This window comes from Stegostoma tigrinum, chromosome 35, assembly GCF_030684315.1.
Source record: "Stegostoma tigrinum isolate sSteTig4 chromosome 35, sSteTig4.hap1, whole genome shotgun sequence".
NCBI classification, from domain to species: domain Eukaryota; kingdom Metazoa; phylum Chordata; class Chondrichthyes; order Orectolobiformes; family Stegostomatidae; genus Stegostoma; species Stegostoma tigrinum.
Window position 1 is genome coordinate 16,775,951 of NC_081388.1, and position 12,231 is coordinate 16,788,181.

General features: G+C 42.5%; 1 protein-coding gene across 1 annotated transcript in view; it reads left to right on the forward strand.

The window, feature by feature from the left end:
• The window catches only part of kri1 (KRI1 homolog), a 32,248-nt gene that overhangs the window by 2,260 nt on the left and 17,757 nt on the right, over nucleotides 1-12,231 (forward strand). Inside the window, exons 3-8 of the mRNA XM_048522088.2 lie at nucleotides 4,834-4,939; nucleotides 5,746-5,848; nucleotides 7,483-7,534; nucleotides 8,425-8,474; nucleotides 10,157-10,256; nucleotides 11,178-11,255. Of these exons, the coding sequence (XP_048378045.1) occupies nucleotides 4,834-4,939; nucleotides 5,746-5,848; nucleotides 7,483-7,534; nucleotides 8,425-8,474; nucleotides 10,157-10,256; nucleotides 11,178-11,255 (489 nt within the window). The remainder of the gene's footprint in view (nucleotides 1-4,833; nucleotides 4,940-5,745; nucleotides 5,849-7,482; nucleotides 7,535-8,424; nucleotides 8,475-10,156; nucleotides 10,257-11,177; nucleotides 11,256-12,231) is intronic.

The following is a 12,231-nucleotide window of genomic DNA, read 5'->3' on the forward strand; positions in this document are numbered from 1 at the left end:
TCCCGCAGGCCCTACCAGTCCCCCTCCACCGACACCCTCATCCGCCTAGCCGAACTCATCCTCACCCTCAACAACTTCTCTTTTGATTCCTCCCACTTCCTGCAGACAAAGTGGGTAGCCATGGGTACCTGCATGGGCCCAAGCTATGCCTGCCTCTTTGTAGATTACGTGGAACAGTCCCTCTTTCGCACCTACACAGGCCCCAAACCCCACCTCTTCCTCCGTTACATTGATGACTGTATCGGCGCTGCCTGTTGCTCCCCAGAGGAGCTCGAACAGTTCATCCACTTCACCAACACCTTCCACCCCAACCTTCAGTTCACCTGGGCCATCTCCAACACATCCCTCACCTTCCTGGACCTCTCAGTTTCCATCTCAGGTAACCAGCTAGAAACTGATGTCCATTTCAAGCCCACTGACTCCCACAGCTACCTAGAATACACCTCCTCCCACCCACCCTCCTGCAAAAATTCCATCCCCTATTCCCGATTCCTCTGCTACATCTGCTCCCAGGATGAGGCATTCCACTCCCGCACATCCCAGATATCCAAGTTCTTCTTCAAGAACCGCAACTTTCCCCCCACAGTGGTCGAGAACGCCCTTGACTGCGTCTCCCGCAACACATCCCTCACACCCCGCCCCTGCCACAACCGCCCCAAGACGATTCCCCTCGTTCTCACACATCACCCCACCAACCTCTGGATACAACGCAGCATCCTCCGACACTTCCGCCATCTACAATCTGACCCCACCACCAAAGACATTTTTCCATCTCCACCCTTGTCTGCTTTCCAGAGAGACTCCGTGACTCCCTTGTTCGCTCCACACTCCCCTCCAACCCCACCACACCTGGCACCTTCCCCTGCACCCGCAGGAAGTGCTACACTTGCCCCCACACCTCCTCCCTCACCCCCATTCCAGGCCCCAAGATGACTTTCCATATTAAGCAGAGGTTCACCTGCACATCTGCCAATGTGGTATACTGTATCCATTGTACCCGGTGTGGCTTCCTCTACATTGGGGAAACCAAGCAGAGGCTTGGGACCGCTTTACAGAACACCTCCGCTCGGTTCACAATAAACAACTGCACCTCCCAGTCACGAACCATTTTAACTCCCCCTCCCATTCTTTAGACGACATGTCCATCATGGGCCTCCTGCAGTGCCACACGATGCCACCCGAAGGTTGCAGGAACAGAACTCATATTCCGCTTGGGATCCCTGCAGCCCAATGGTATCAATGCGGACTTCACCAGCATCAAAATCTCCCCTTCCCCCACCACATCCCAAAACCAGAGATAATGGGAACTGCAGATGCTGGAGAATTCCAAGATAATAAAATGTGAGGCTGGATGAACACAGCAGGCCAAGCAGCATCTCAGGAGCACAAAAGCTGACGTTTCGGGCCTAGACCCTTCATGATGAAGGGTCTAGGCCCGAAACGTCAGCTTTTGTGCTCCTGAGATGCTGCTTGGCCTGCTGTGTTCATCCAGCCTCACATTTTATTATCTTGGACATCTCAAAACCAGCCCAGTTCGTCCCCTCCCCCCACTGCATCACACAACCAGCCCAGCTTGTCCCCTCCCCCCACTGCATCCCAAAACCAACCCAGCCTGTCTCTGCCTCCCTAACCTCTTCTTCCTCTCACCCATCCCTTCCTCCCACCTCAAGCTGCACCTCCATTTCCTACCTACTAGCCTCATCCCACCTCCATGACCTGTCCATCTTCCCTGGACTGACCTATTCCCTCCCTACCTCCCCACCTATACTCTCCTCTCGACCTATCTTCTTTTCTCTCCATCTTCGGTCCTCCTCCCCCTCTCTCCCTATTTATTCCAAAACCCTCTCCCCATCCCCCTCTCTAATGAAGGGTCTAGGCCCGAAACGTCAGTTTTTGTGCTCCTGAGATGCTGCTTGGCCTGCTGTGTTCATCCAGCCTCACACTTTATTATCATTAACTCTATCTGTACCTCTCATTATTTTGAAAACTTCTATCAGATTGCCTCAAAATTTGCCACGTTCCAGTGGAAAATGTCACAGCCTATCCAGACTTTCTTTATAACTCAAACCTTCCAGACATCATCCTAGTAAATCTCTTCTGAACCCTCTCCAGCTTGATAATATCCTTCTTTTTACTGGTGACCAGAACTGGACACAGTAATCCAGAAGATACATCACCAATGACCTGTACAACCTCAACAATTCCTATTCTCAAAAGACTGAGCAATGAAGGCAAGTGTGCCACTCTGTCTATATAGAATCATACAATTCCTACACTGTGGAAACAGGCCCCTTTGGCCTGACAAGTCCACACTAAACCTCAGAGCATCCCACGCAGACCCATCCCCCTATAATCCACCTAACCTACACCTCCCTGAACACTGTGGGCAATTTAGCATGGCCAGTCAACCTGACCTGCACATCTTTGGACTGTGGGAGGAAAGCGGAGCATCTGGCGGAAACCCACGTAGACACGGAGACAATGTGCAAATCCACACAGACAGTCGCCCGAGGCTGGGATCAAACCTGGGTCCCTGGTGCTGTGAGGTAACAGTCCCAACCACTGTGCCACCGTGATGTAAACTTCAATGAATTATGTACCTGAACCCCTAGGCCTGTCTGTTCTATAAAAAATCCTGATAGCATTGGACAGGGTAAATAGACAAGATCTTTTCCCTGGAATGGTCTAGTTCAAAACTAGCGTACATAGGTTTAAGGTGAGAGGGGAAAGATTTAAAAAGGACAGAGGGGACAACTTTTTCATTCAGAAGTTGGTGTATGGAATGAGCAGCCAGAGGAAGTGATGGAAGCTGGTATAATTATAACATTTAAATGGCCTCTGGGTGCATATATGAATAGGAAGGGTTGAGAACAATATAGGCCAAATGCTGGCAAATGGGACTTGATTAATTTAGCAAATCTGTTCAGCATGGGTGAGTTGGACTGAAGGGCCTGTTTTGAGCTCTATGACTACCCAAGGCCCTACCACTAATTGTAGAAGCTGTACCCTTGTTTGCTGTACCAAAATGCATTACCTCATATTTATCCAGATTGAACTCCCTGAACCGTTTCTCAGGTCCAACCTCCTTCCCGGTCTACTATGTCACCCATTTTGGTGTCTTCTGCAATTTGGTAACCATGGCCTCTATATTCTCATCCAAATCATTTATATAAATGACAAACTAAAGAGGACCCAGAACTGATCCCTGTGGCACGCTGCCGCTCACAGGCCTCCATTTCAAAAGGCACCTCTCCACTCTTACTCTTTTTATCCTGCTATTGAGCCAATTATGTGTCCAATTGCCAAACTCACCCTGAATCTCGTGTGACCTAACCTTGCTAATTAGTCTACCATGCAGAACCTTATAAGAGGCTTTACTAAAATTCAAATAAATAACATCTACTACACCACCATCATCAACCTTCTCGGTAACTTCCTCAAAAAAACTCGACTGAAGGCTGGAATCGAACCCGGATCCCTGGCGCTGTGAGGCAGCAGTGCTAACCATTGAGCCACTGTGCTGCACCATTTTGCTCAATAATGTAGAGCCTGTGATAAATTACGATGACAATACATTTAGAATTGGCAAGGGTTGGTGTGAGATGAGGGAAAGGGAATTGGCTGGTCATCTTCAAATAGTACCATGGAATGCTTTTTAGTATCTCTCAAAACAGACAGACAAAGACATTGCATCAAATCCTGATCACCCATCACCTCCATGCTTGCTGATGGGCATTAATCTCCAGTCTGACAGTTAGATTTTAAAATTCTCACCTTTCTTTCCCTATTCCTAAGTTTCTGGCCCTACAACTTTCTCTGATTGCTGCCATTCTCCAATTCTGGCCTGTTTCTCAGCCATATTTTTCATTACTTGGCAGCTGTGCCCTCTTTCTGCCAACCCTTTTTGCCTCGCTACCCCTCTGTCATCCTTTTAAGACACTCCGTAAAACCTGTCTTTTGACCAGGTGTTTGATTATCTAGCAAAGTATCTCCTTGTGCGACTCATGAGATGTGGGTGTTCCTGGTTAAGTCAGCATTTATTGCTCATCCCTAATTGCCCAGAGGGAAGTTACGAATCAATCACATTGCTATGGGTCTGGGGCCACATGTAGGCCTAACCAGGTCAGGATTGGTTTTTCTGGCAATCGACAGTTAGACCCTTAATTCCAGATTCTTGTTTGACGATATTCCAATGGAACTTCTTGGAATGTTTATCAATATTCGATACCTAGTATAAATGCAAGTTTTTGCTTTCTCCTCCAAATCACATTCAACATATTATGAAAGGGTGTCTGAACTGCAAATAATCTTTGTAAATTCAAGTGGTGATGGGTCTGTCAGGTAGCTATGAGGCATCTATCCACAAAAGGGTAAATTGAAGGTAAATATCTAACCTTATTTTTGGTGATTGAACAGTTGGCTAGTCAGAATAACTATGCTGGCTGTAGATAACATGTAGCTTCAAAACTCTCTTGTGCCTAATCTTTGTGAAACTAGCAGATTATATGCCAATTCAGTTCATTCCACAGAGCCTTTCCCAGAAAGGACTAATCTTGCCATCTAAAATTAGCCATAAAAGAGAAAAGATTGGGAAAGTAAATCTACTCCAACTAAAATTGGGAGAATTTTCCTAAATTTTTTCCCCCAAAAAAATGACCCGCTAACAAAATAATTCTTAAATTGCCAGTTTCAAATCCATGTTGTTCTACAAGCAAGATCTCTTTCTACATCTGTGAAGTGATTCCTGATTTTAGAAGCCGGGTCAAATCTGATATGTCAGCCCATTGATTTTCTTTCATTGATGCATAGATCTGTTTGTGCTCCTTTTAAAAGGAAACTGACCCGAAGTTGGACATCGCATTCTACAAGACGTTATCTTTGTTGAAGAAGAAGGATCCCAAAATCTATCAAAAAGATGCTCAGTTTTACCAAGTGGAAGGTAGGAGTTGATGTGATTTGACTGGTACCATGGTGGCTATTTTTGTTGGGCATCCTTGAGTGCTGTAATGTTAGTATTCTTCCCCACTAGGTGAATATCAAATTGTGCAGGAAACGTCAGTGGTGGCAACGTTTTCTAACAGTTGACTCCAGTGTCCTTTGCGTTTTAAGCCAATTTATGGTTCAGACCTTTACTTGCAGTTTTACTACTGCACCTGTGGATTCCAATATACATTGGTTTCCAGGCATGTGCTTGAATCCTGGAGTGGGACTTGAGCCCATGACTGTCTGACTTCTGAGAGTGTGCTATCACTCTGCCAAAGCTGACTAAACCCGTGGAACTTATAAAAATGATGGTTATCCAGTCAACTGAATATCAAACTAAGAATCGCTAATATCTTTTCACTACACCTGCATATTGGTACCAAATGTAAGTATCGTGAGCAAACAACTGCCAAGAATTTGGTTGAGCTATGCACTTGGTTGCAATTAGCTAACAATGGAAAAGGCCACAGGCATTAAACAGGTTTGTCCACATCTAAAACAGAGTGGTAAGTATGCTTCCAGCAACATGAGATGCTTTGTTTTGACAAAGTCTACACCCAAATTATTACCCTATCCATCTCTCTTTAACCGTAGGCAAACCAGTTGTGCGTGTCAGGCATTTTTTTACTCCACTTTAGATTTCGGTATGGTTTCATTTCAGGAATATTTGGTATCAGTTGGCTCAGGGGTAGGTGAAGAAGAGAGAAAGCTGGGGAAAGAGATGCAGCTCTAAAGAAAGCCTCCCAAATTTTCTGTTAACAGAATCCAGCAAAAAAGATGATGAGAGCGCTACAAAGAAAAAGAAAAAGGAGAGACCAATGTACCTCAAGGATTATGAGAGGAAGGTCATTCTTGAGAAGGAGGGGTATGTAATATTTGGTGAACATGTCAAGAAATGTAGGATCTATAAAAGGAGTTTCTGCATTAAAGGCTGTTTCGTTGCACCTATTTCATTCGAAACCATGGCTGATGCTTCAGTCCATCTGTTGATGCTGGGATATCCTTCCTTTACATGGATGATAGCATGGATATGAGAAAATTTAAGAAAAAGTTTCAAAGACTTGCATTCCCGTCAGTTCTTCATGGTGAAGAAGCAGATGGCTCTCTTGTTTGTATATTATTTGCGGAATTCCATCCACCCTAAATCCATTTGCTTGTTTACTTGTTTATTCATTCATGAGATGATAGGATCAATGGCAAGGTCTAACACTGGTTGCAATTAACTGGCTTGCTGGGCCATTTCAGAGGGCAATAATGTGACAGCTACTGTTGGTCTGGAGTCATATGTGTGCTGTTCTAGGTAAGGAGGGCATATTTCTTTCTCTAAAGATCATTCATATACAGGATGGAATTTTATAGCAGTCAATGATGATTCCACCTTATTACCATTGATGGTTAGGGTTTTTTTAATTTCAGGTTTTTCTTTCCAATATTTGAATGTAATTTCCAGCTTTCTTTATTTATTCATGGGATGAGGGCGTCACTGGCTAGGGCAGCATTTAATTTCCCAGAGGGTTGTTAAGAATCAACCACATTTTTGTGAGTCTAAAGTCACATGTAGGCGAGGCCAGGTAAGGATGGCTGTTTCCTTCCCTAAAAAGCATTGGTGAACCAGATGGGTTTTTCCAACAATCGACAACGGATTCACTGTCTTCTTCATATTCTTAATTGCAGATATTTATTGAATGCAAATTCCTCCATTTGCCGTGGTGGGATTCAAACCCAGGTCCCCAATACATTACCTGGGTCTCTGGATTAACAGGCCAGCGATAATACTACTAGCCCATCGCCTCCCCTAAGCCAAAATGGAGTATTTACCTGACCCTCTGGATTACAAGTCACAGGAATAGGCTTTTCAGTCCATTGAGCCTGCACTGCCATTCAATAAAACCATGGTTGATTGAACACTTCAGTACCTGTTACTCTCCATAAGCCTTTAAGCCATTGGTAATCGTAAATCCATTAGTCTCAGCCTTAACTATATTCAAAGACTGAGCCTCCATACTTTGCTGTGGTAGAGAATTCTAAAAGTTCGTAAATCTTTTGAGTAAAATTGTTTATCCTCATCTGGAACCAAAGTGGCATTCCCCTTCTCTTTAAATTGTGCCCCCGATTCTACACCCCCAACCAGGGGAAATATCTGATTGCATCTACCCTGTCTATCCCTTTTCAAAATTTTCTAAGTTTCTATGAGATCATCTCTCATTATTAGAAACTCTAGAGAACACACACCTAGTTTGCCCAATCTGTCTTTATAAGACAGTCCCACCATTTTGGGAACAAGTCTGGTGAAGCATTCCTGTGTCTTTACCACTATGTCACTGCCTCTCTGGTTATGGTACTCAAACCTGGGAAGAAATGCCAAATTGAAGGAAGAGTTGGAAATTCAATTCATGCAGGTTTCAATGGATGTCAGTTTTTGCCATTATATTCAAGCAAGTCTTGGATAATAAGCACATTCCTTTTTCTTCCCTAAATGGATTTATCTTTATTACTAAGGAAATATGAAGATGAAGAGAGTGATGAGGAGGAGTCAAGAGTTAAAATTGAGGTAGGAATGCCAGAAGCTATTATATTGCCATGTTTAAGTTAGCCAAATTAGTGTTGCTAGGAGTGGCCTGTGCTTTGAAGGATGGGAGATCATGTATATTCTTTTTATGGTTTCTTTTTGTAGATTTCTTTCACCATTGTGGTTATAGTCTGATTATAGTGTGACCATGGTGGAAGGATGAGAGACGCTGGCTACTAGTTTAATGTTATCGATGACTTCCAGCGAGTTAGTAACACTGTGTACAAATTAGCTAACTATATGGGATTGTTATCCAAGAGTGAAGATCCTGGTTGAGCCGGCAAAACTATTTGATATTTCCATAGCTCTGTCAAGCAATTGCCCATCACAGTGTGCAGAAAGATCCACTGACATTGCACCATCTCCCTCATGCTCTTAGCTCATATAACTGCTTGCTTCTCAATTGTTCTTAAATAAAGGGTGTTCCAGACTGAACTAGATCTTATTTTCACCAATTCACTGTGCGTGTGTACTTTTCCAGCAAATCTTGCTGGATGGCAGAAATGAGAGACACTGATTGACTATGTAACAGAAAAAAAAATCAAGTCTCTTGCACCTTTCCCACTGAAGTCAACTAATTAAGCACAGACTGACTTTCATCCAAGCGTATGTTCATTTTGTCATGACCATTTTAGGCAGTTATACGTCTACCTACCAAGCCAATAGCAGCTAATCAGTATGGTAAAGCAAGTTCTAATACCTTGAAAAGCTGGAATATGTTCCACTGAGCATGCCAGTAATGTTTTCCTCAGCCTACATGGTTATTGGCATCCAAAGGAGTCTGAGGACTATTATTCAAAATGTGTTCATAAATAAGACAGTAAGATAATAAGACTTCTGATAGTAACAGGTGTTGTTGGGTCTTGTTTCAGAGAGCAACATCCCCTAGTTATATGGAGGAACAGAAACAATTGAGAGAAAAGTAAGTATGTGGCATCTGGTTCTTGGAATATGCATTGCTTTTTAATGCAGTATTGAGTTTTCTTAGTTCATAGAGTAATATAGCACGGAAGCAGACCCTACAGTCCAACTCCTCCAAACTAACCACACATCCCAATCTGACCTGGTCCCGTTTCCAGCATTTGGCCCATGTCCCTCTAAACTCTTCCTATTCATATACACATCCAGATGCTTTTTTAAAATGTTACAATTGTACTCACCTCTGTCCCTTCCTCTTGCAGCTTGATACATATACTCACCACACTTTGTGTGAAAAATTGCCCCTCAGATCCTTATTCAAGCTTTCCCCACTCACCTTTAAGCATCTGCCCTCTCTAGTTTTGGACTCCCCTACTTGGAGATAAGGACCTAGGCTATTTGCACTATCGATGCTGCTCATAATTTCTAGATCTCGGTAAGGTCATCCCTTAGCCTCTGACACTCCATGGAAACAAGCCCCACGTATTTGCATTTTCCAGTCCAAGAACCTTTTATCCCTACACACTGGGCTGATCATCCTCTTGTCCATGTGGCTACGTACAGTATATACTCTCCGAAACACACAATTCACTTGCCGCTACATGTCTAATTGTCTGCTCTGCAAGTTCAATAACTTCCAGTCTAAATGCTACTTTATTTTTTTTTCTGAAGGGCATTTTTACACACAATGATGAAAAAATTTTATAACATGTAATAGCACGTAAAATATTCATTTCCTTATCGTAACATTTATGTACAGGATAATACCTTGACTCTCAAATGTTGGTCTGTTATCTGTGAAGAACTAGGGTCGCTTTTACACAAGATATATGGAAAATTCTAGATTTTATTGGCCAAAAATATGGGGTCGCTTTTATGTTAGTTTGTTTTTTACGTGAGTACATATGGTAACTCTTAATTCCAAATACTGAGTGCCATTTTCTTGTTAGTCACCTGTTTGATACCTATATAGGCATAATTTTGTCTCACTTTCTTAATCTGACCTCTATATAATGCTTTGAAGAAATATCACAATGTTATTTAAGACCTCTTTAGAAATCTGGCACTGATTAACTCCTGTTTTCCCCAAACATTGAAAAATTCTATCCCATGTGGTAGACTTGAGGAAGTTAACCAACTGTTGAGGTGTGACTCATTTCCCCATAACTCCTATCTTCAATAAAAGATGATGGGATAAGGGAAGGAGTTCCGTCTGCCACTCCCCAGAACTTTGGCACTAATTTTGAGAAATTATATTCTGAACCTGCATTGTTTTTGCCTTAGTTCTAGCTATGGCTCAATTGATAGCACTTTCATGCCTGGAGTCAGAAAGTTGTGGATTTGAGCACCACTCCAGAAACCTGAGCACAAAGTCTAGAATCACACTCCAGTGCAGTGCTGAGGGACTATCGCACTAACAAAGTTGCTGACTTTTGGGTAAGATGTTTAAAGTGAGTCTGCTGACAACACAGCAGTCCAGAGGCTGTCTAACCACAGTGGAGAAATCTAATTGGCTGTCTAACTGTTGATGTGGAAAGGGAGTTGATAGGACCTCGCTATGAATCTTCAAGATGTCAGCATTCGGATAGAGATCACAGAGAAGAGATTGTCATGCTACATATTTACCTTGAAATTGCATTTTTTTTTTTGCATTGCATTTTCTTGATTGTTCTGTACTTTTTCTAGTTTTCGCAAGTTTGTTGAAGACAGTGATGAGGACGGTGACAGTGGAAATGATAGTGGCTTTGGTTTGCTGAAACCCCGGGTGAAATCTGAAAAGGAAAAGGTGACCTTAACGTTTCTTATTTTCCTTTCCTGGTCTCTGTGTAGCATTCATTATATGGGAATGATGGTAGGTTTGGCGCGATGTGTGTCGTCTAGTAGATTTTATTTTTGCATGCTAAGAGACTGACTTTATTGCTCAGTTCCATGTTTTACTATGAAAGTACCGTACTGTGGATGCCTAAAATCTGAAACAAAAACAAAAATCATTAGATGTACTCAGCAGGTCTAGCAGTATCTGTAGAGTGAGAAACAGAGTTAAAGTTTTGAGTCCGATATAAAGAAGAAAAGTCAAAAGTGTGACTTACCTTCATGTTGGATTTGAAATGTTAACTCTGTTTCTTTCTCCACAGATGTTGCCTGACCTGCTGAATATTTCTAACACTGTTTTTCCACATTTTTATTGTAGTATCCCTACAAAACTGCAGTGATTCCACAGCTTTGCATGAACTATGTAGAAATAAGTGAGATAGATCATCAATACATATTGTCAGTGGGAGGAACAGTGAAATGAGTAGAAACTTGGCCATCTTTACTACTTATAAATGTTTCTGTGCTAATTGTCTCTATAATACACTCAATTTTGAATATTCTAGTAGCGTGGGTTTTGTGGTCATTGTTAACATTGGTTATTTAGCGTCCTGGACTCTTTCCAATCATGCTTTTTAAAATCAGATGAGATCTAACTGATGATGGGCCAGGAGGGAAGCTTTCTTCAAGTGAGAAAACTCACATTCTGTTACTTAAAGCTCAATATTAGCTAGGGCTGTTGCTTCAGAAATGCCACATGACCAGCTCCCTTTTTTGTTAAGTCCTGCTGTCCACATTTTCATTTCCTTTTCATGGCAGTGCAGATGGAAAGTTTGTGAACTATGACTATTAATTTAGCCAATAATTAACATCTATCACTCTTCTGCTTTCTCAGGAAAAGGAGGAGGAGTCCTACATTAACTGGCTGAAAGGGCAAAATTGTTCACAAGTAGAGGCAGAATTGCAAGATATGGTGAGTACCCTCTGTTCAGTTGCCATCAACTTGGTGTAAGCACGCTTGAGAATGCTATATAGGTGTATAATTTGCCTTACTTATGTTACATTTTCTAATACTTAAACTGGTTTGGCAGAATTCATGGATGTCGCAGTGCTCGTTTATATCTTTATGGGTTGAAAAATTTTGAGGGAGCTAAGAGGTTACTTATCTGATGCAGAATACCCAGCCTCTGACCCATTCTTGTAACCAGTGTTTAAGTGTCTGGTTCGGTTAAGTTTGTAGACAACATTTACCACGAGATGTTCAAGGTGGGCTTGATGGTTTCAGGGCTATTTTTGCCAATGAATGTTAAGAAGAGCTGGTAAGGTTTTTTTTTGGTGGGGGGGAGGAATAGTCATTGCCTGGCATTTTAGTGGTATCACTGTTTTAATGAACAAATGCAATAGCTGATTTAGTTCGTAACCACACACAAATATTTCAAGTTTAGTGCCTTGTTAGGTGATGCTAACTTGCGGCATTCCTTAGCTCCAATTACTGTTTTGCGACGGTCTGAATAAAGTCTTAAGAAGTCTCCAGTGTGGTTGGAGTCTCCCCGATCACCTCTTGTTAACTAGTAACCTGTCCTTTTGAGTTACCTTGACCTAAGTCAATAGCTAGTGCACCATATGCCCACTGTCCATGCCTGTTGAGGAAAAACATACTTTAAAAATATCTTTTCTTCACAAAAAGAGATTGTATTTGCCAAAAATAGTACCTTGAGGTGGAATCCTGCATAATTCTAGGTAGCACCAGATTATGTTTAGATTGCTATAGTCCTGCTAGTCACTCAATGATAAGGCTGCTGAAATGCAATACCGTGATATGAGGATTTAATGACCTGTGGTAGGAACTGTGCGATAATTTGGGCGACACAGTGGCTCAGTGGTTAGCACTACAGCCTCACAGTGCCAGGGACCTGGGTTCGCTTCCAGCCTCGAGTAACACTCTGTGT